Genomic DNA, 20,791 nt, shown 5'->3' with positions numbered 1-20,791 from the left:
CAGTATTACAGCAAAGATTTTCCACCGAAAAGTCAGCAAGAGCAGGAGGTATGTAGAGGACAAAATGCGGATTAAAACACTTCACTTGATGTTACACTCGTAAAACTCTTGGTATGCTAGCTGTGGAGTTATGCACAGAGTTAGCAGTTGAAAGTAAACAATGGTTAGCACCCATGGGTGTAATGCTGTACAAGTCAACAGCACCAAAATCACAGCAAAAACGGAACATTTTAGCATTTATGAAGATTTATTAAAGCGCTGGTGTATTAAACAGTGTTAATTTTACCTTTGTGTACCCAGTAAACTGACATGTAAGTGTTCATCTAAACAAATAAACTGCTAAAATAATTGCTTAACTAAGTTTAGTATACACATCAATGCAAGTAGATTTTTCATCAACAAAACATCATAAAAAGTAGACAGTTTTAAAAACGCATCCACTGTGTGTAAGACTCTTTAAGGCTTTTAAACCAAAGGTTAAAATGACTACACAGGATATACAGTATATGATGACTTGGTGACTTGGGGACTTTTATTTTGAAATGTAAATCGGAAATTGTGTCTCTTTACGACAGACGGCAGCCTGACGCTCGTCATCTCGACGGACGCTGCCTTGGAAACGACATAAATCCAGTCCACGCAGCTGGGTTGCGAGCAGGGACCCAGATTTCGACACTTCAAAGGCTTCTCTCCTCCTCTTCCTCCTCCTCCTCCTCCTCCACCACCTCTCTCTCCATCCCTCCATCGAGCTGCCGAACATGGACGACCTGGAATGAAATGCGGAGCCGCAGAGAAGGGACGAGGGGAACCATTTAAATCAGCGAGCGAGAAGAAGAAGGTGACAGGAGGGACGGCAGACAGGTAAACCTGAACGGATTTTTAAATCGACTTTTGCCTGTGACAGCAATGGTGTGGACACATGTCCCCAATGGAGGGGCACGTACAGGGGGAGGGAGGGTGCGTTTGTTATTGTTATGGCATCGTACAAACACACGCAGAAAACACAATGCTTGAGCTGCGTGCTTATTAATTAGAGCCCCGTTCATCTGCAAGCGGCCGGGTTTTGCTCTCCGTGTATTCTCAACGTGATCGTGACCGCCACCGTAGTTCTCCGACGCGCTGGTCAGGTGTGTCTCCTCTCCGCCTGCAACAAAATGTCACCAGTTGGTCGAATGTGTCATCGGGTTTGGCGTAGGAACAAGCCTGTGGCTGCGTCCGCGTCGACTAGAAAGAGAGCAACCGGGCTTGTAGAGGAGGCTTGCAGGGGATTAATCTGTCACAGAGACGGTGCGCGGCTAAAATAGCTCCTTTTTCTTATGGAATTCTGTTTAGAGACGTGTGTCTTAAACCACAGAATGAACGGGCTTAAATGTGCATACCTGAGCATATATACTCACCCATGTCTGTGTGGGAAATTCAGTCAGGATATTTTTGGACATTCAAAATTATGAGACATATGTGAAATTTATATTACTTGACATAAAACTGTAGGCTTTTTGAATTCTGCACTTGCTCCGCTCTCATGTCATAGCTGATTATGTTATATGTTTGATTATTTGGGTTCATTTTGCTGCTCCTGTTGCTGTTGCTTACCTCTGCCACTTGATCTCCTGTACTTGCTGTAATCTGCAGCCACCTGGGCTGAGGTCACCTGGGTTTTGCACAGACTGTAATACCTAAATGATGTTTCACAGGAACAAGAGGCAAATGAACTTAGAGGGGAAACGTGGGTAAAAGTCGAGCCCATCCCTGTTTGAATTACCAGAAGCGAACACGGAGAAGTTGTCCAGTGTTGCGAGAGATCCTGTTACTTGATTATGATCATCATCCTCATAGGAATGAAAGTTTATTTGACAGATCTGATCATTCAGTCTGGAGCTAAAAGATTCATTTATTAGTTGATGAAAGGAAAATTTTAAATTCAAGCCATTTATTGAGTAAAGATGCCTGGAACTCCCCTATTTAATCTTTCTCAAACATGAGCATCTGTTTAACAGTAATATAAATTTAATATCTTTATCCATTAGGTGATTAATCAGGCAAAACAAGCTATTTTGCGAGCAGATTTTCCAGTTGTGGTAGTTAGTGTCATTTGAGCATTTGAGAGACTTGGATTAATCACCATTGTTTCTCCAGTGTGTGTGGGGCAGATTAGTGTCACAAGTCACCCAGCGGGGTGAGGGTTCAAATCCCTGCAGTGGCTGCCCTGCAGAACCGCCCTTGAGCAAGGCATCGAGTCTCTCCCAGCTGCGGTATCCCTGATCATTCGATCACGGCCTTCTATCAAGCAGTTTTGTCTTTTTAATCCATTGATCTGTTCGCAAGGCCAATTATCATAGGATTTTTGTCGAAGAGGATTGTGGCATCCCAACATGTAAATGTGAGAGTCCTGCCTGTCAAAACTGCCTTCATTTAACGGTCATCCACAGAAAATAACCATTCTGTCGTTAATGAACATACTGAGTCCAGTCCTGTGAACAACAGTCCTTTCAAGTCTCGACTGCAGCCTGAGTGAGCACAGATTAGATAATAGGTTTCCTTTGTGAGTGTGTGTGTGTGTGTGTGTGTGTGTGTGGCTGCTGTACAGTACAGAGTCGTATTCATAAGAGACAAGCTTGAGTCGAGTCCTTACATAAGCGAATCATCGAGGAAGGAAGGAAAAGAAGGCTGAGCAGCGTTAAATAAGCACAAAGGTTCAAACAGGAACAAAACACACGCAGATGCATAACTACACACACACACAGAGTAACTTAACCGAGTGTGAAGCGAAGATGCAGGAGGCTGGTGATGCTGCTCTGGTTGACATGGGAATGTTTGCTCCTGAGGGCTCGAAGGGCAATTTTATGGATTTTCAGATGCGAACTTCCCATTTTTTCCCCAAAGGACTTTCTAGTTTGCTTGCATTTGTGGAATCTTTGCCCTTCCTTATTTGATTTAATGTGTTTTGAAAGGACAAATACATTTAGATGAAGAATTTGCTTTAGGAAGGTTGATTTAGACATACTTGCAGGCATGTTGATGCTCGGAAACATTTTCCCCAGTTCATTATGGGAATGACTTTTGCAGATTTTATTTTATTTTTTTTTTGTTTTTGGCCAAAGTTAAAAGTCTCGTATCTGTACAGTGAGTATAAAGTTAGTTAAGTGGGGAGTTAGCTTACAACAGCAACAAGTAACTCCGCACAAACACAGCTAATTGTTTTTCATATTGAACAAACATGACGGCTTGATTATTAAAATGAAAGTTTTTGGTAGGAAGAACTAGCCAGGTTAGCTGATGTCTCCTGTAGTGGGTCATACTTTTTGGTGTTTTAGATATTATTTTGGAGGAATCTGACTGATGGTCAGCAGGTGTTGTGTTCACCTTTGGCTGAATCAGTCTGAACAGCGAGGAACACTTTCTGCGTGTTACGTACCGTGACGGTGTGTCCTTTATTTTCGTGTCAAACAAACCTTCGGTCTCTCTCTTTCTGCTTCACTTCTCCCTGTTTCTTTTCATTTGGGAGTCTTTCTGATGTTTTGACGATCTCGCCACTTTTCCCTCCGGTGTAAATAAAACTTTTTGCCTTCGCTCAGCAGGGACTTGAGCTCGACCCAAAGAGCTTTAGTCTCATCACACGCGTAAATGCATAAAATGTGATCTGTATAATTAAAAAAATAAATAAATTAAAAAAAAAATAGATTGCTGCCGAACTGAAAGGCACCATCTCGTTCTGTGTGTTTCCTGTGTGCCAGCACTTTGCTGGAGAGTTAAAGCTGCTCCAACATGGAGGATGATTAGGATTCCAGAGGTGCACGTTGTGTTTTCACAGTAATCTGTATTTCAGCGGTGCGTCTCTGGGCAGAGGGCACCCTGTGCTGATATGTTTTCCAGATGCATGGATGCTTTCTATTCGTCCTACCCGAGGAGCTTGTTCTGTTCCTTGGCCTCTTCCTTGAACCAGATCTGTTGGTTTAAACATTTCCAGGTGAAAGGAAGTGGGATTTAATGGTGTCATTCAAATAGCCTTCTTTGGATTTTTCTCCCTTGAACACGTGTTCAGTGCGTCTCGTCGCGGTTAATGGTTTGAATTAACTCTGAAGGTACATAGCAGCCTCTTCAGGGTGCACTCAGACTGAGTGATGGGCCACTTAGAGATGCTCTCCAAGGCTATTCATAGTTTGAATTACCATCTGACACACTGAACAGGATCTGCCTGTCATGAGGTTTCCACGCAGGATATTTCACTCTGTTCCCACTGAAAGGCGTCGCAGTTATGGAAAAACGGTTACAGTGAAAGCCACTAAGGACAGGCTTTAAAAACTGAATGGGCTGAAAACAACACTTAGACTTCACCTTTTTTTTTATTTCTACAAACTAAAACTTGAAAGAAGCGAGTAGCCAGCAATCCAGGTTCTGTTACTGTTTTGGAGCCCGGATCCTGGTTTTGGAAACCCAAATACAGCAGCTGGAGTGCTCTAATAGAAACCATTCTGGGGTATACAAACGGTTAACACCTTATCCTTATTTTAGGCCTCATCCTCATCTGCTGAGGTGACAGAAATGAGAGATTAGCTGGATGGATGAGTCAAAGACAAACCCACGCTGACGGGTAGGATCATAAACCTTTAAAATGCTCTGATTTTCTATGCACAAATGTGAATAACTCTATATTCCACGCAGGGCTGCAGCTAACACTTCATCTGCCACTTCTGTTAATCAATCGTTTTTTTAAATGAGGGGGGGGAACATCCACTGCAGTTTTCCACAGCACGTTCAGATGTCTTGTTTTGTATAACTAACAGTCAGAAACTGAGTATTCAGAATGCAGAGACAGAGAAAAGCAACAGCGTTGAAAATTTGGTTTGCTTGAAAGATCGCTGAAACGACTGTTTGCAAATATTTTTCTATGCAAACATTTTTAAGTTTAATCTGCCCGATAAAAAATGCACAAAGGTGTTAATGTGTTGATGTGGGAGGTGTATTACACAGGTGATAGTGCAGGCACCAAAAGATTCCCTTAAACTGTCCTAAACAGAGTGACTAATATGGAAACTGCGCATTATAGATGTTAAAGAATCAGCCGGGCTTAAAAAAAACACTTTTCTGTGTTTTCTTCCCGTCTTCCTGCTAATGTAAAAGTTTCCTTAACTCTTACTTGATTCGTTTTATACGTCTGGCTGCGCTGCCGGAGTCCATTTATCATAAAACAACTTCTGCCTCAGGTATATACAGGAAGGGCAGACTATTCCCCATTACTGCTGTCAGGAAATATATATTTTCTAAAGCACTTTGTGTCCCCTACACACACACACACACACACACACACACACACACACACACACACACACACACACACACACACACACACACACAGTCTGCAGAGTGTTTCATCGTTCTTCCACCTGGTCGTCCGACCCCGTCGCTTTGATTGTGTCGGCTTTTGTTGTTGTGCTCTCGGCGGGATGATGCAAAGTGCAAGCAAGGCCGGTCTATTGACAGCGTGGGTGTTACACTGTACAATGACACTGATCGGCTCGCTGCGTACCTCAGCCTGCTGCTGTGTGTGTGTGTGTGTTGTTGTTTTTTTGTGTCCATCTACGTTTTGCGTCTCTAAGCCGTAAAGAGACTCTTTAATGCTGCTGTGTGAGATTTATTTTAAAAAGACGCACACGCAAAGCACCAAACTCCTTTATTTGTGCCCCTCACGTTTTCGCGCCACACCCGAGGACGTCGGTCTTACTCAGCGATTTCCAGGCTTGTTTGTTGCCGAGGCGACCGGGCGATTGTATTAAATCCCAGCTATCGATCCAGCGTTGACCCCAAGCCCCAGCCTGAGTGAGCGTGTTGTGTGCTGTGGTAACTGGTGTGATTAAAATGAGGACAGTTTAAGTGGTAGCTAGTGTGGCTATTAATCCCCAAGCGCAGAGCCATCAAGTCATTAACTGCGGCCCTGCATCCAGTCCAAACCGGTTGGTCCGCGATGCGTCACACCGCAGAGAACAGAAGAGCAAGTGGAAGATGTAATGTTGGCAGGTGAAGCTTCCTTCCTCGCTGCTGCTTAGCGGACGGCTTCGATTTCGCTCGAGTGTCAATTCCTCACTTCCTGTGAGTGGAGGACTGCGGTTTCTCTTACTGGGGGGCAGGTTGGTTCTCCCCTGTTGCAGTTTTAAATTATTTTTCCCCACAGGTTTAGGCTGTCGGGTGTGTTTTTTAAATAGATGCCTCAACTCGGTGCACATTTGACTGACAGTCAAGGCCAAGTTGTCAGTGAGTCTGTGGCAAAGCAGTGGGAAAACTTGTCTGGGAAGTACATTTTAGAATAAACACACAGTCTGCCTCGAGGCAGGACAAGGACACACACACACACACACCTATCTTAAGGATGGTAATGATGAGAAGAAAAGAACAACAGCATGTGTTTGGCATTTAAAGTTGCTGGAAAGGTTTTTTAAAATTCTCATCAAAAATGGTCAAAAAACTTGTCCCTTCTGGACAGCAGATTTCCTCACAGTCTGATACGTTTTGTTGAGGTTTTCTTACAGCAGCGTGTAGCTTTTGTCTTTACGTCTTTACCAGCCAACAAACCTCTCTGGGTCTTACTGGTTTCTTTGTCAGACTGTCTTGTCCCACCTCCCCCAGTTTGAACTGGGAGCAGGGAAACTGGGACATTGTGACACATCACATCACAGCCTTGACGTGACCCGTCCCTCCCTGCCTTCATCCCACTGCCTGGGCCCTATACTGTCCACTAACCCTGCATCAGAAGACCCAGTTTGGTGTGTGTGTGTGTGTGTGTGTGTGTGTGTGTGTGTGTGAGGTCACATGGTTCTGCCGGATGACTTGTTGCAATTGTGCTGACGGCGACACATTTAATTGTAAGAGATGAGGTCACAGAGGGCCATGAGTTCTCACAACACGGGTACACACACACACACACACACACACACACACACACACAGAGCATACAGAATACATTGCATTCATTCTGTAGCTGACCTGTTTACTAACCACATTGCCAGAGAACAGAGTGGAATAAAATAGCTATTTCATGCAGATATTCAGTATTTTTAAATTTGCCTCGTCTTGCTTTCAGCTTAGCTGCTCTTTAAAGCTCCATTCAAGAGTTTTTGCATGTTTTAACCTTTTAGGGAAAATTCTTCCAGTGTGTGGTTGACTCTGGTGATACAGTGCATATGAATGTGTACAATGCTGTGCTTCCAACTTTGTGGCAACAGTTTGTTGAAGGCCCTTTTCTATTCCAGCATGACTGTGCCCCAGTGCACAAAGCAAAGCTCCATAAAGACATGGTTGGATGAGTTTGGTGTGGAAGAACTTGACTGGCCCACACAGAGCCCTGACCTCAACCCCATCCAACACCTTTGGGATGAACTGGAACGGAGATTGTGAGCCAGGCCTTTTGGTCCAACATCAGTGTGTGACCTCACAAATGCTCTGCTGCATGAATGGGCACAAATTCCCACAGAAACACTCCAACATGTTGTGGAAAGCCTTCACAGAAGAGTGGAAGCTGTTAGAGCTGCAAAGCTGTCTGTGTGTTTACAATAAGACGTCATTAAAGTCCCTGTTGGAGTAATGATCAGGTGTACCAATACTTTTGTCCATTTAGTGTATTAACTCCCTCTTGATTTGGTTCATTTACATTACATTCAGTGTCAGTGTAACCCTGAATAAAACCTGAGCTGAGTAACTAGAAAAACATTCATAAGCTTTTTGTAATTGTTTTTCTGTAAAGTGTTTTTTGTGGTAAACCCCACCCATCTCATACCCAAAGTAGACAAAAACAAATACCACTAATGAATTGCAAATACCATTTGACTATCAGGCTGGTGACAGAGTTTGTGTGTGTGTGTGTGTGTACATGTGTGTGTCATTGTGCCTTTGGCTCTTTTGTCTCGCATGTTTTATTCAGCGTTCATTGAAGTGGCTGTTTCATAACACTTCATCTGCATTCACCCTCACTTAAGAGACACTGTACTGCAGACACACACATCTACACACACGCACAACCAAAGGAGACAATGAAGTGACTGAGATATTTTGCAAAACTTCGCTGCCCCAATCTAAACTCTCTGCTGTCTCTCTCAGTCCTGCTCCGATCGCTTCATTATCCAGCCGAAAAGGAAAAATTCTTCCTAAGAAACCATGACAACAACTCCACAGAGCCAGAGAGAGAGAGAGAGAGAGAGAGAGGAAGCAGGAGACAAGTGTAAAATCTCTCGTCTGCTCCCTCTCTCCTCACTCTGTTCTGCATAATTTGTTTTTAGGGAGGATTAGCGCAGAAGGGGGGGGGGGGTGGGCATCGTAATTGTGATCATTTTGTACAATGGCTCCTCACCCGAGAGCATCAACAAATACACACATCAAAGAGCGCGAGAGGGATGCTGGAGTGGGGCGCGGTCACGAGGGAGATGGAGAGTTTAGGACGGAGGAAAGGGGGTTCAAGAGGAGGAGAAAAGGAGGCCCGAAGGAAGCGAGAGTCGGAATATGTTGGGGGGAGGGGAGGGTGAAGATGATGCTAAGTGAAGCTGTTTAAATTTAAATGATCTTCCACAGTCTCGCCTGAGAAACATCAAACAAAAAAAAGCGTCTTTCTGCCATTTTGGTGACTTCAAACAAAACAAGGCAGCTTTATTTTTGTGATATTTTGTGATTTTTTTTCATGCAGCTGAGTGCGCGATGCAGTTTTATTATTATGTTTTTACATCTGTTTTGTTCTGCTGCTCGTTCGCTGATGTCTTTGTCTGCAGACGTTTGGCGTGCGACCAAGTCGAGGGCTTCTCGGCCCCGCCGAGCGAATCCAGAGTAATCCTGACTCAGAATAAAACATTATCTCTGTTTCACTGTGTTGGCTCACTTTCCTGTTTCATAGCTGTGTGCTCACTACCTGTCAGTCAGGCCTGGATTTACACTCCAGGCTGTTCTATTACAAGGATTTTGTTATTAACTCCACGTGCTGGTTCACTGGGTCCTGGAAAGACTTTTAGGAAACACTGTGTGTATGCTCTCCTCTGGTTTTAGTAACTTTACTTCCTGTCTTTGTGTTCTCCCACCTGACTGTCTGCTTCGCCCTGATTGGTCTCACCTGTCCCATGCATACCTCCCCTCCCTTGTGCATTTAAGTCCGTTTTCCTTCTTTGTCAGTTCACTCGAGTACCTTGTGTGTCTGACCTCAGAGTTTTCAGAGTTCATTCCTTGTGCTTTTGTTTCCCCGAAAACCGAGATTTTGTTAACGTGATTACTTTAAATGATTTACCCAATTTACCCCAGAGATCAATAAAGTGATTCTGATTCTGATGAAACAGTATTGGACAGCCTTCATTCCCCGACCTGCCGTTCATAAATACTGCACCCTTTGCTTGCATGCCCCAAGTCACATTAGCTTTCACACTCATTTCTGCAGCACACAGCTCCGGCTAGCAGTCGCATTAGAGGGAATATAACTTAATCCCTCGTGCAGTATATCATCTAATTATATCATCTTATAGAATCAGTGCTTGTCATTTCCCTTAGTTACTGTAGAAGGATAATTAACTGATTAAACGGGTCCCTCCTACAGAGCAGGCGGGGAGGGGTCGGGGGGCTGCCTGCTAACCCTTCTCAGAGCACAGTCTGGGGCGTAGCACAGTGCGAGAGGTGATCGTGTGTGTGTGTGTGTGTGTGTCTGTATGTGTGTGCGATTATATGGCCGAGCAGACGGAGCAGTAATAGCATTAGCTGATGCTTGCCTGACCGCCTGCAGGACTAATAAGTTTGGTTAAGGGGGATAATTATTGCCTTCTCATTCTTTATCTGTCTTTCACAAACACACAGTCCTGTACATGAAGCAGTGCACATGACATGTCAGAAATGACTAATTATGTGTCCAAAATACTTTAAATGTAGTACAAACTGAGTTTAAGACCAGCCATCTTTTGGGGGGTGTGTGAGTGTGTGTGTGTGTGTTTGGCCATACATCTTAGCACTTCCTCACAGACAGGCTCCAATCTGCTCTGGATCAGAAGGATAAACTCTTACCTGATTACAGATCTGTTCTTATACCCACAGCCATTCAAGGCAGGATGAGAAGGAGGCGCAGGGAGAGGAGATGTGTTAATGTAGATGCAGAGGAGGGGAAAAGGGTGACAAACAGCCATGACCAAGAGGTGAACTTTGGATGGTTTCCCAGACAGGCTCATTAGTCGTTCAGCGGGTGTGAGAGCATCCTGGTGGTTACTGTACGAAGTCGATCCTGTGCTGAAAGGATCTCCTGTTGGATCTGTGTTGCAGCTGTGTTGGATCTTGTCAGTCAATCAGAAAGCGATGAGAAGATTGCTGCCTCTCATGCCTTTCAAAACTGAAGCTAAATCCTGCAGCCAGTTAGCTTAGCATAGCAGTGTTGTTTTTTTGCAGGGAGCAACAACTTCCTGGAATCTTATCAGTAAGCTAAGCTAACTGCCTCCTGTCGCTTCATATTCTGATGGACATGTATGAGTGTGATATCGATCTTCTCGTCCAGCCATCGACCATGAACATGAAACTGGCAGATGCCTCGCAGAAGAAATACTTAAACAATTTAATCTCGTCAGGAATCTTAGATCTGAGGTGGCATTTCAGAGTTTGCCTTCCCGAAATGTGAATCGCAATCGTCTGTTCGGTCTAAACTTTCTTCTTGTTGTATGTAAGCGTAAAGGTGTCAGACTGCAGTAAAGTAGAATTTAAAGTTTCTCCTTTTCACAGGGAGGTCCACCCTTCTTCTTTAATCTCTCCTTGTCCCCCTTCTCTCCATCTCTCTTTCGTACTATTTTCGGAGTACCAAGTTCCACTTTTCAGCAGCGGAGCGGATTCCTCGGCGCGTTGCCATGGCAACGTTCTCACGGCTCCGCGACACACTTTCCGCTTTTCCTTCTTCTTGTTACATCTTAATTTTCTCCTTCCCTCCCTCGGTGTCTACTGGTCCCAGAAAGCCTTCAGATAACTCAGATCCACGGCAGCAGAGGGTGTGAAACGCGTCATCTTAAGACTTACTGTGACTTCTCGTTTAACGGGCTTAAATATTGCAGCTGCGTTGTGCGCGCTGTGTAATTCACCTCTGATTTAATGTGAAAGTTCTTCCGTATTTATGATAACTGGCATTAAAGGAGTCTTAAAGGACAGCTCTGAAGTTTTTGACGTCCCAACCAAAGTCCGATCTAACAGCAGGCTTGGCATCAGGGACGACAACTTGAGGCTTGTGGTGTGTCTCAAAGTGGAAGACAACTGATTCAGAAAGACTAGCGTGTCAGGCGTCATGTCTGCAGCGTCCTTGTCCAGATCTGGGCAGGTGTTGTGGTAAAACTGAACTTGATGGCTTGCTATGAAATTTTAGGAAGCATTTAAATCCTTATAGTTGTTTCTTTGGGCCTCCTTTTTGATCCTTTGTCTTTATATCAGGGCTGCAGCACACCGGGCTGATGTCTCTTTGCCCTGCAGCTGACCTGAAAAGTTTCGTGTGAGGACAGCGAGTGCCTTTGGGGCAAAACGAAGCCTGTGTGTGTGTGTGTGTGTGTGTGTGTCAGAGACAGGGGAGGGAGGACCCACATCATGTCATGCATGTAAACCTTCATCACAAGTCCAGACTAAGTGGCCTGCATCCGTCACGCGAAATCCCATTCTGCGCCAAACAAAAACAGAAAAAACAACACACACTCAGATCAACATGGCAGAAGACCCGCTCCGTGTTGGAAGGAAGAGATATTCACCGTCACTGATTTATTCATGAAGCCAAGCAGAGATAGAGAGAAGATCTGGAGCGAAGTGGAGGAACGGGGGGGGGGGGGGGGGGGGGGCAGAAAGTGAGGAAAAAGTGGGGAGGGGTCGGACAGATGAGACAAATAAGAGACGAGGAGCAGCGACGATGGAGGATGAGGAGGAGTGTTCATGTATTATTAAACAGCCGTGGTGTTAGATTATTTACAACATCTGGAGCAAGGGGGGTGGATATTGACTCTCTCTCTCACACACACACACACACACAATCACTCAGGCAAGCTCAATCACACTCTTGAGACAAGTCAGCACGATCCGAGGTGGTTTGTGTAATTGAATGTCAGAAGCTGTTAGAGTGAGAGAGAGAGACGTAAAGAGGACAAACTGGTCACTTCTTATCGAAGTCGGCATGTGTGGTTCAGTCTGGACAAACAAATTAAGGAGCACGTGAACACACAGACGCGTTTTCGTTTTTTTGTGCCTGTGTCAGTGTGTTAATCAGTTTTAGAAGTGATATTGCAGATGAGGTGTTCACTCTCTCTCTCTCTCTCACACACACACACACACACACACACATTTTGGCAATAAATCCATGTGTTTTTGTTTACCTCTATTGTCTCGTCTTCGCTCCCTCCATTCCAGAAATATTAATTGTGCCAGTGATTATATTAGAAGCGTGGGAGAAAGTGCGAGAATGGCATGTTTCCAGAGCGCTGACCTGGGAACACACACATGCACACACACACACACACACACACCTCCCACATGCACATATGCACACGTGCACACACTGAGAACACACACCAAGAAGTCCCACTTCCTTTAACGCTGAGACCCACGTGCCCCACACACACACACACACACACACACACAGAAAATCAAGGCCCAAAAATAACAAGCGTGTCCCACATAGAGAGTCCACTCCTCTTTTAGAAGAGCCGAGCTTCCTCTCACGTGTTCAGCTCTGCTCACTTTCGTCCAACTTCTCTTCTTCACTTTCTCTCTCCCTCCGTCCATCTACGTTTATTGCCTCTCAAATCAGCCTGAAATGTGCACAGATCAACCTCAAAATTGATTTTAATAAAAAATTGTTATTTTTTTTTTTTTAAATGTGGGAATGATGTGGGAATGATGAGAGCAGCTCTGAATCCACTGTAACGCTCAGTGTTAAAACCACACGTATTAACATTGGTTTAACCACTTGGACAACATCTTCCCTCCGTTTCCTGTAGGATTGATGTTGTTTATTTGCTCAATATCTCATTTTCTTTCCATTGTTTTTGATCCGGAGGCTTTTCTTTCACCCGGCACAAGGACACCCGACTTCCCTTGAGGTCTGTCTGCTCAAACATTGACACAGTCTTTCTTAAACAACACATTTTCTCTCTTCTATCACTCTTGTACCCCATCACTCTTACCATCTGTCATTTACTCCTTCTTTCTCTGATCCTCTAAGCCTTCACTCTCTTTCTCTTTGTCTCCCTCTGTCCGTCCCTTGTGGTTTCTCTGGCTACAGTTGCGCCTCGTTAGCATCATTTAGCAACTTCTTTCCGGCTCATTTGGCTCTTGGCTCATCCCAGCCGCATTGACATTAAGCAGCGTGATGAGCGACTGCGCCCCACGGCGGACATGACACCTCCCTGTCCGTCAGTACTCACAGCTGAGCGCTACTTTTCCTCAGCTTTCGTCCTCTCTTATCCGTCAGCATGCGAGCTTTTCCTACAGGGAATTTAAATAATGAGCCACGGTGTGTTTATAAATGTCAGTTTCATCCTCAGACACGGTTTTGGGTATCTCGCCATGTGTTTAGGGTGTAGCAGTGACGGATGACTGATTCTCACAGTAATCAGATCTTGTGTCTCTTCCTTCAGGAGTAGACCAGCATGCCGCTGGTGAAGAGGAACATTGAGCCCAGGCACTTGTGCCGTGGAGCCTTGCCAGATGGGGTGACCAGTGAACTGGAGTGCGTTACCAACAGCACCCTGGCGGCCATCATCAAACAGCTGGGCAGTCTGAGTGAGTATGTCGTGGGTGGTTCAGCATGAGAGTGACGCTCCCCTTGTTGTTTTGCACACACACAGTCACCCAGCTGAAAACGCATCGAACGTCAGATGCGTCATCCTGACCTTTTCAAGTGCAACCACACCCAAAGCTAATGAATTCCGAGCTCTGTTCTTAAAAACCAGTATCACTTGAGGTGTTAAATGTCAGCATGGCCACGTCTACGCATGGCGATGATGATGATGCATTTCAGCAGTCGTTTGCTGAGACGAAGAAGTCAACGTTAAAGGATGCTGCCGTGATGTTTGATGGAACTCATCAGGTGGATTGTCGCGGAATCCAGCAACACACGCACATAAACGCTCACAGCCTCTCAGCCGTGAAAGTTCAGAGTCCACGTTTTTTGTTTTTTTTTTGAACATGTTATGGTGGTTCGATTAAAAGCAGTGCACATGATTACAGTGGAGGTTTTTCGTGGCGTGCGCGGCATAAACCTCTGCCAGAAAAGAGCCCATTCAGTGGAAATGCGATGGAGAGTCAGGGTCGAGATTAAATTCAGCGACAGCTCGCGACGAATGAGCGAGCGCTCTGCCTCTGCTCCATCTGTCATGTCGTGGGCTGAGAGATGAGACGGAGAGAGAGACGAGGGAGGAAACGGGATGAAGAGACATTCGGGGTATGCAGCGGGTGTGCGTGGCATTTGCTTTCGATGTGACCGTGACATTGAGTTTGACATTGACTGCACTTCCACAGTAAATACATTAAAATACACGTCCCTCTGTGTGTCTCACACACTCGCAGACAGACAGTTCCTGGTAAGTATTCAGTCCGACAGGTGCTCAGCAGGAGGCGGCCTGTCCTGCTGAGACAGACGGAGGGAACAGCAGCGACTGACCACAGACTCTGTTGAATATCCCCTCTCATCCGTCTCCTGTTTTATCAGGCTATTTTTGGACAGTTTTTTTTGTTTGTTTGTTTTTATTTTTGCCCACCTCTCTGTGTTTGGGCTGCATCACACTGAGGATTGTGGAAGCCGTAATAATGGTATTTCATTATAGATGTGTGTTCCCAGGGTCAACGGAAACTCCACAGAGAACCAATAGCAACAGTATCGGATTCCGTTTTCATGACTTATTAATGCTAAACGTGTGTAAAAACCTTGAGGAGAGGAAGCGCCGTTGCTGTGTTAACCCTCAGTGAACATTAAAGATGAGAGATGTGAGGCAGTGTGAAGCCACGCTATAACAACCTAACGTGTGTGCGTCTGCGTCCGTCCAGGTCGCCATGCCGAGGACATTTTCGGAGAGCTGTTCAACGAAGCCAACAGCTTCTACCTGAGGATGAGCAGCCTGCAGGAGAGAGTGGACCAGCTGGCCGTCAAAGTCACCCAGCTGGACTCCACGGTGGAGGAAGGTAGGGCCGGCGTGAGGACGGGTTTTTCAGGCGTCCTCACAGGAAAAAGAAGGTTGTGTGTGTGTGTGTGTGTGTGTGTGTGTGTGTGTGTGTGTGTGTGTGTGTGCAATGTGAGTCAGAATCAGTCAGTAGTTGATAGGCCTACACACACACACGCGCTCACAGTCAAACTGACAGGAGGATTTCAGAGTTGAGTACGGCAGCCCCAGAGGCTCAAACTGAACTTTTGATGTAAGATGTGAGAAACCTTGAGAAACCTCTGCCGCTCTCCTCCATCTTTCTCTCTTTTTTCATTTCCTTCTCTCCTTTGCTGCTTAACCCTCCTCCTCTTTTTGTCCTCTTTGCTCTCTGCTTCCTTTCCTTCTCTTCCTTCCTCCCCCTTTCTCAGTGATCCTCTCTTCCTTCTCAACCCTTTTATTTCAGTCTTTTCTACTCTTGTCACTCTCACTTCTCTTCATCCCTCCCTCATCTTGTTTTGTCCTCCTTCTGTCTTGTTTCCTCTTTCTCCTCGCTGTTTCTCTTCTCTTTTTCTTTGATACTCTCTTCCTCCCACCTGTGTTTTTTAATTATCTTTCTCTCTCTCTCCCTTTGTTTCTTCCATTCTTCTACATCCCCCTTCTACATCTGTCTTTCGCTTCCTTTTTCATTTGTCTTGTCCTCATTTCTCTCCATCCCACCATTCCAGTCGTCTTTCTCCCTTCATTCTGTCTTATCTTACTGCACCTTTTTCCTCCCTTCCTCCTCGCTGTGCTTTTCTTCCCCTCTGCCTTTCTTTCTTTCTTGCCCTGTTTTTCCCTCCTGCTCCTGTTTCTTTTCCTCTGCGTTTCCCTTCTTTTTCTTTTTATCTACAGTATGTCTTGCCTTCCCTCTCCCTCCCTCTCCCTCTCTCTCTCTCTCTCTCCCTCTCCCTCCATCCCTGCTGATACTGCATAGTCATTCTGCAGCACGGCGGGCTCAGACGGAGCGTCAGAGCATCACAGACGGGGATGAAAAGGAAAAGCTCAGCACTCCTCTCTGCCTTATCCTCCTCTTCCTCTCCTGCTCCTCCTCCCCCGCGTCCCCCGCTCGCACTCTTTCATCTCCTCTGTCCATCTTCGCGCCCCTCCCTCCTACGCACAAGCAAATTCGTCTCTTTCATTTCCTGCCACACGTTCACACCGTCATCTGTTACTCTGCCTTCTCTCGCGTCTCAGTCACACCTTTTCTTTCTTCCTCTCCCTTTTTCATCCCTCGCTCCTGCCTTGTCTTTCTGGAGATTTCACAATCTCCAAACGAGCAGGCGGGTGAGGCTGTGAGGAGGGACAACGACAGGAGAAGGGATGAAAGGAACAGACAAATAAAGGGAGACGGAGGGAAAGGAGTGAGGAGGAAATTTTGCAAGATTTTCCATGAGCCGACTGTCTGAGCCTTAAATCTAAAATGAATGAAGTTGCTCCACTAGAATCTAAATTAGAAGACAAATTAAAATGTTGAAACGCACTGTTTTGCTTCAAGAAATGCACTGAATTTTTTTTCATGAATATCTAAGGATTTTTATTGCCAAGGTGCCACAATTTGCAGCATATTATTAAAGAGAAGAAATGGCTTCAAAAACACTTCTTTATGCTTGTATTTGCAGTGAAATACATGCATCAAATTCAGGGTCTCTAACCAGGAAGTCTGCATCTCCAGAGCCTCACCAATAAGCATTTATCTCGTTGGTTGTTGACTTTGATCTCTGAAAACTGCTGGTATAAAGCTGAGGTTTGTGTGGAAGTGCAGCTGTGTGAGAGACAAATTGTACATTTCACTTTCGCATGCAGATGAGACGGGAGAATCGCATTTTCACACTCTGTTCATAGGAAAGGAACGATGCAGAGAGACATCACACTCTATTCGTCAAACCTCAGGAGAACTTTAAAAGCATTTATTTGTCTAATGTGCCTCAATTTACTTGGAAGACGCTGTGGGACAGACCTCGGTCTCTCAGACTGTGGGCGTCCTGTCGCACAAAGCTTGGAAAAAGTTGCCCCCTCGCTCTCCTTTAGTTTGCTTGCATAGTTTTGCTCCATTTCTGGATCATAACTGTGTTATTTGATCCCATAAATATTCAACAGTTGAACTGCAAAAGCTGTTAATGCTGTTTGACAAAACTTCAGGCTACACTAAATACACAAAGCAGGTCTGTCTTAAGGCGTTTATTAGCTTCTAAAGAAGGAAAAACAGTAAAATTCACCCAAATCTCACACGTCGGTTCTTCTGTGTGATCTCCTTTTGATAACTTATGCAATATTTTTTCACTTCCTTTCGCTGAGCCTCCCCTGAAACTGTTTGTCGACCCTCTGCGGAGGCCCACCCGTCGCTTTGAACAGCCTGTCCACACATGTAAACCGTGCACATTCAGGTGAATGTAAGCGTGGAGGTCTGACCGCTAATAATAAGACCTTAGACATCAGTGATATAGATATTTGTCTAAACGTGCAAGACGAGCAGTTAGAGGAGATGGCGAGATGAGAGTGTGTGTGTATGGTGAGAGAGAGAGAGAGACGAGGCTTGAAAAGTGTGTGAGTGTGTGTTAAAAGAGAGAGGGGAGGGCTCGAGGTTTCTTTGAAGATGTGTCTGAATGAAAGTTGCATTAGCTGCTAGTTTTGTGGATTATTCATTTGGCCGCAGGGACAGAAGCTTAGGAAGGAATGATCAAACAGCAAGCAGACAGGAGGCTGCTTTGACTGCAGAATCTGCACACACGCGCACACGCAGACACACACACACGGATCAAACAGCCAATCGCTGTTACGTTTTTGAGGAAAAAGTCTCTGCAGTCAAAGGTTAATACCTTACACACACTATCGATAACTCGCACACACACACACACACACACACACGCGCATATACAGGACAGACAGACAAGTAAATCACTGGTAGGAACATATGTCACATTGACAGGCTTTAACCTTATTATATAAAGGGCCAATGTACACTGAACGTGTGTGTGTGTGTGTGTGTGTGTGTGTGTGTGTGCGTTCAGCCATCTGGTAGATCCTGGATAGTATTGCAGCATAGCGTTAAATCTCCTCTGGGGTGGAGGGTTTGACACACATGTACATGCAGTATTTTCTCTGTGTGTCTCTCACTCTCCCTTTTATGCTCTTGCTTAGTCTAACACACACACACACACACACACACACACACACACAGTGACTCATGTTATGTGTAGACAAATCACATTGTCACACAGTCCTATAAGCTGCACAACACAGATTTTTAACAGACACACACTCCTCTGCTGCTGTGTGTGTGTGTGTGTTAAGCTGATGCAACAAGCTCTAAGCTCTAATCTGTCCCTGCTGTCCTATTATCACCTTCTGTGTCTGTGTGTATGCAGATGTATGTGTTTGTGTCACTAAGCGTGTGCTGCCTGTGTGTTGATGAAGCACACGGCTGCTGTTTTCATTTTCATGCTTCATGTTGGAGTTGTGATAGAAACCTGAACCCAAACTGCTCAGTCAGTCAAAGATTTGTTCTAATTTGTCTGGCTGCCTTTGTTGGTGGGAAAGATGACAAAGGAAACACAGAACCGTGTCTGCTAGATTTATTGCACTGGGAGAACCTTGACAAATGAGTAATGCAGTGCAGTAAAACAAGATTTTATATGTTTTATCTCGGTGCAGTCATACAAGAACTGCAGCTAGTAAATCCAGTAAAAATGCATCTCCTTGTGTTTTTGCTCTGAATTTTCCTTTTACAGCCTGATTGTAGAGTATGTTATCAGAGTTCAGCCCAAACTCTCACAATCACCCACTTAAGCTGAATCTGGGACAAAAATACTAAAAACAATTTGCATAAATTCAGGTTTTCACTGTATTCCATCTTGGACTGAAGCTGTTTCTGCTGACAAATCCCGACTTCATTCCTGAGTGTGAAGTTTGCAGAAGTGAGACCACAGAGCAGAGGACAGTTGCTGCACATCCAGGCTTTAGCTGCTAAGCCGACACGGGAAGAGTTGAAACGGCTGTTTTGACGGATTATGTTGTCAAATGCTGCAAAGGCGAACACAGTGAACACTGCTGTGTGTTTTTTTTATTCTCCTCCCAGTCTCCCTGCAGGATATTAACATGAGGAAGGCCTTTAAGAGCAGCACCATCCAGGACCAGCAGGTGGTGTCGAGGACCTCCGTCCCCAACCCTGTGGTGGAGATGTACCACCGCTGTGACAAACCTCCTCCGCTCAACATTCTCAGCCCCTACAGGTCAGTGATTCAGCCTCGATGGGTCGGGAGCTTGTGGGCCTTTTAGGTCTGCCGTGAATTCATATTGACATAATGTTGTGTCTGCTCCTTTCACACATCCTGCTCGTTTTCTTTCCATCTTGTGGCCAAATTTATCTCAGTTTTCTGTCTGACTCCTTTTCACTCGCCAACTCTCCACTCAGGGACGACAAGAAGGACGCTCTGAAGTTCTACACTGACCCCTCGTACTTCTTCAACCTGTGGAAGGAGAAGATGCTGCAGGCCACCGAGGACAAGCGCAAGGAGAAGAGACGGCAGAAGGTGAAGACGGCCGTGTGTGTTCAGTGTGTTTGTGAATGTGTGTTTGTGTGAGCGCGAGCTGACGGGATGTGGTTTGTATGTGCAGTGTTTTGTGTACACATAATTCAGTGGGCTGGATGTGTGTGTGTGTGTGTTTGTGTGTGTGTGTGTGTGACGGGACAGGGAAATAAAATCCATCCTCTGCTTTAATTTGCTAATCTGTTTTTATTTTTCCTGCCTAGACGTGTCTCTTATTTTTTTTAATGCTCTTATTCCATTTTATGCATTGCGATCTTGCTGCACTCATTTGGCTTTGCTTTGTTGTCTAATTGGTTATTGATACAGCAGCAGTTGGGCAGGCTCATTATCCAGAGACAAATAAATGGCCTGAAGGAAGTACAGCTTAAAGCAATGAATTAAATGAGTCATCAGCAATTATGCATATGCAACATGTTTATACAAAGATGGAGGTCCTTCTGTGCTGCCGTTACAATACAGCGATGTGTTGCAGTGAGCCCCAAATGAGCACAACAAAGCTTGATAGAACAGGACAGATAAAGCTGTAGCTGGAAAAAAAACAAAAAAAGAAAAGTGTGTATATAAAAAGCTTCGAGTCTGGTGTGATTCGTTTTGCATCTGGAATATGATTAAATGAGGTGATGCATCTTAATACATCACACATACGCATATATGGGAAAAACAATACTTCATACTGGAGGTTTATGGTGCAGTCGCTCGGTGACGTGGAGTCTGTCGTACGTAATTAGGGCCTCACACGTCTCGTTTCGTTTGAGCTGATCTTCCATTTATGTTTTCTGGTTCACTGAAGCAACGGTTTTAGACCAGTTCAAAGTATAGATAGTAAACATGGTGTTGATTGGATATTAAGTGGTACAAGACAGATGGATCGATAGCAAGAGGACTGATTAAAAAAGAAAGAGCTTTAAGTATTTTCCAGCTGGTATTCCCCTTTGATTCCAGGTCAGTTTAAAAACCCCTGAACAACTGCTGCTGTATGCGTTCGCTACATTTTGTCAATGTTTCTGTTCAGTTTAATGCTGCTCACACTCTTTTCCTGCTCCTTCCCTTCAACCTGGAAACGTGGCAGAAGAAAAGCCCTTTTGGAAACAAGCTCTTAAAAAA

General features: G+C 45.0%; 1 protein-coding gene across 5 annotated transcripts in view; it reads left to right on the top strand.

Moving 5' to 3' along the window:
• zgc:109889 (uncharacterized protein LOC553542 homolog) overlaps nt 1-20,791 on the top strand; it is a 32,746-nt gene that overhangs the window by 314 nt on the left and 11,641 nt on the right. For all 5 annotated transcript variants that reach the window (XR_006842431.1, XM_046380906.1, XM_046380908.1 and 2 more), the window contains exons 2-7: nt 4-48; nt 576-861; nt 13,599-13,743; nt 15,007-15,141; nt 19,216-19,369; nt 19,552-19,669. Coding sequence is in view for 4 of the 5 variants with exons in the window: in XM_046380906.1 (XP_046236862.1) it covers nt 13,611-13,743; nt 15,007-15,141; nt 19,216-19,369; nt 19,552-19,669 (540 nt within the window). In the remaining variant the exon portion in view is untranslated. The remainder of the gene's footprint in view (nt 1-3; nt 49-575; nt 862-13,598; nt 13,744-15,006; nt 15,142-19,215; nt 19,370-19,551; nt 19,670-20,791) is intronic.

Source organism: Scatophagus argus, chromosome 23 (genome assembly GCF_020382885.2).
Source record: "Scatophagus argus isolate fScaArg1 chromosome 23, fScaArg1.pri, whole genome shotgun sequence".
In the NCBI taxonomy this organism is placed as follows: domain Eukaryota; kingdom Metazoa; phylum Chordata; class Actinopteri; family Scatophagidae; genus Scatophagus; species Scatophagus argus.
Note: the sequence above shows the minus strand (reverse complement) of the source record. Positions and strands in the feature narration are given on the sequence as shown.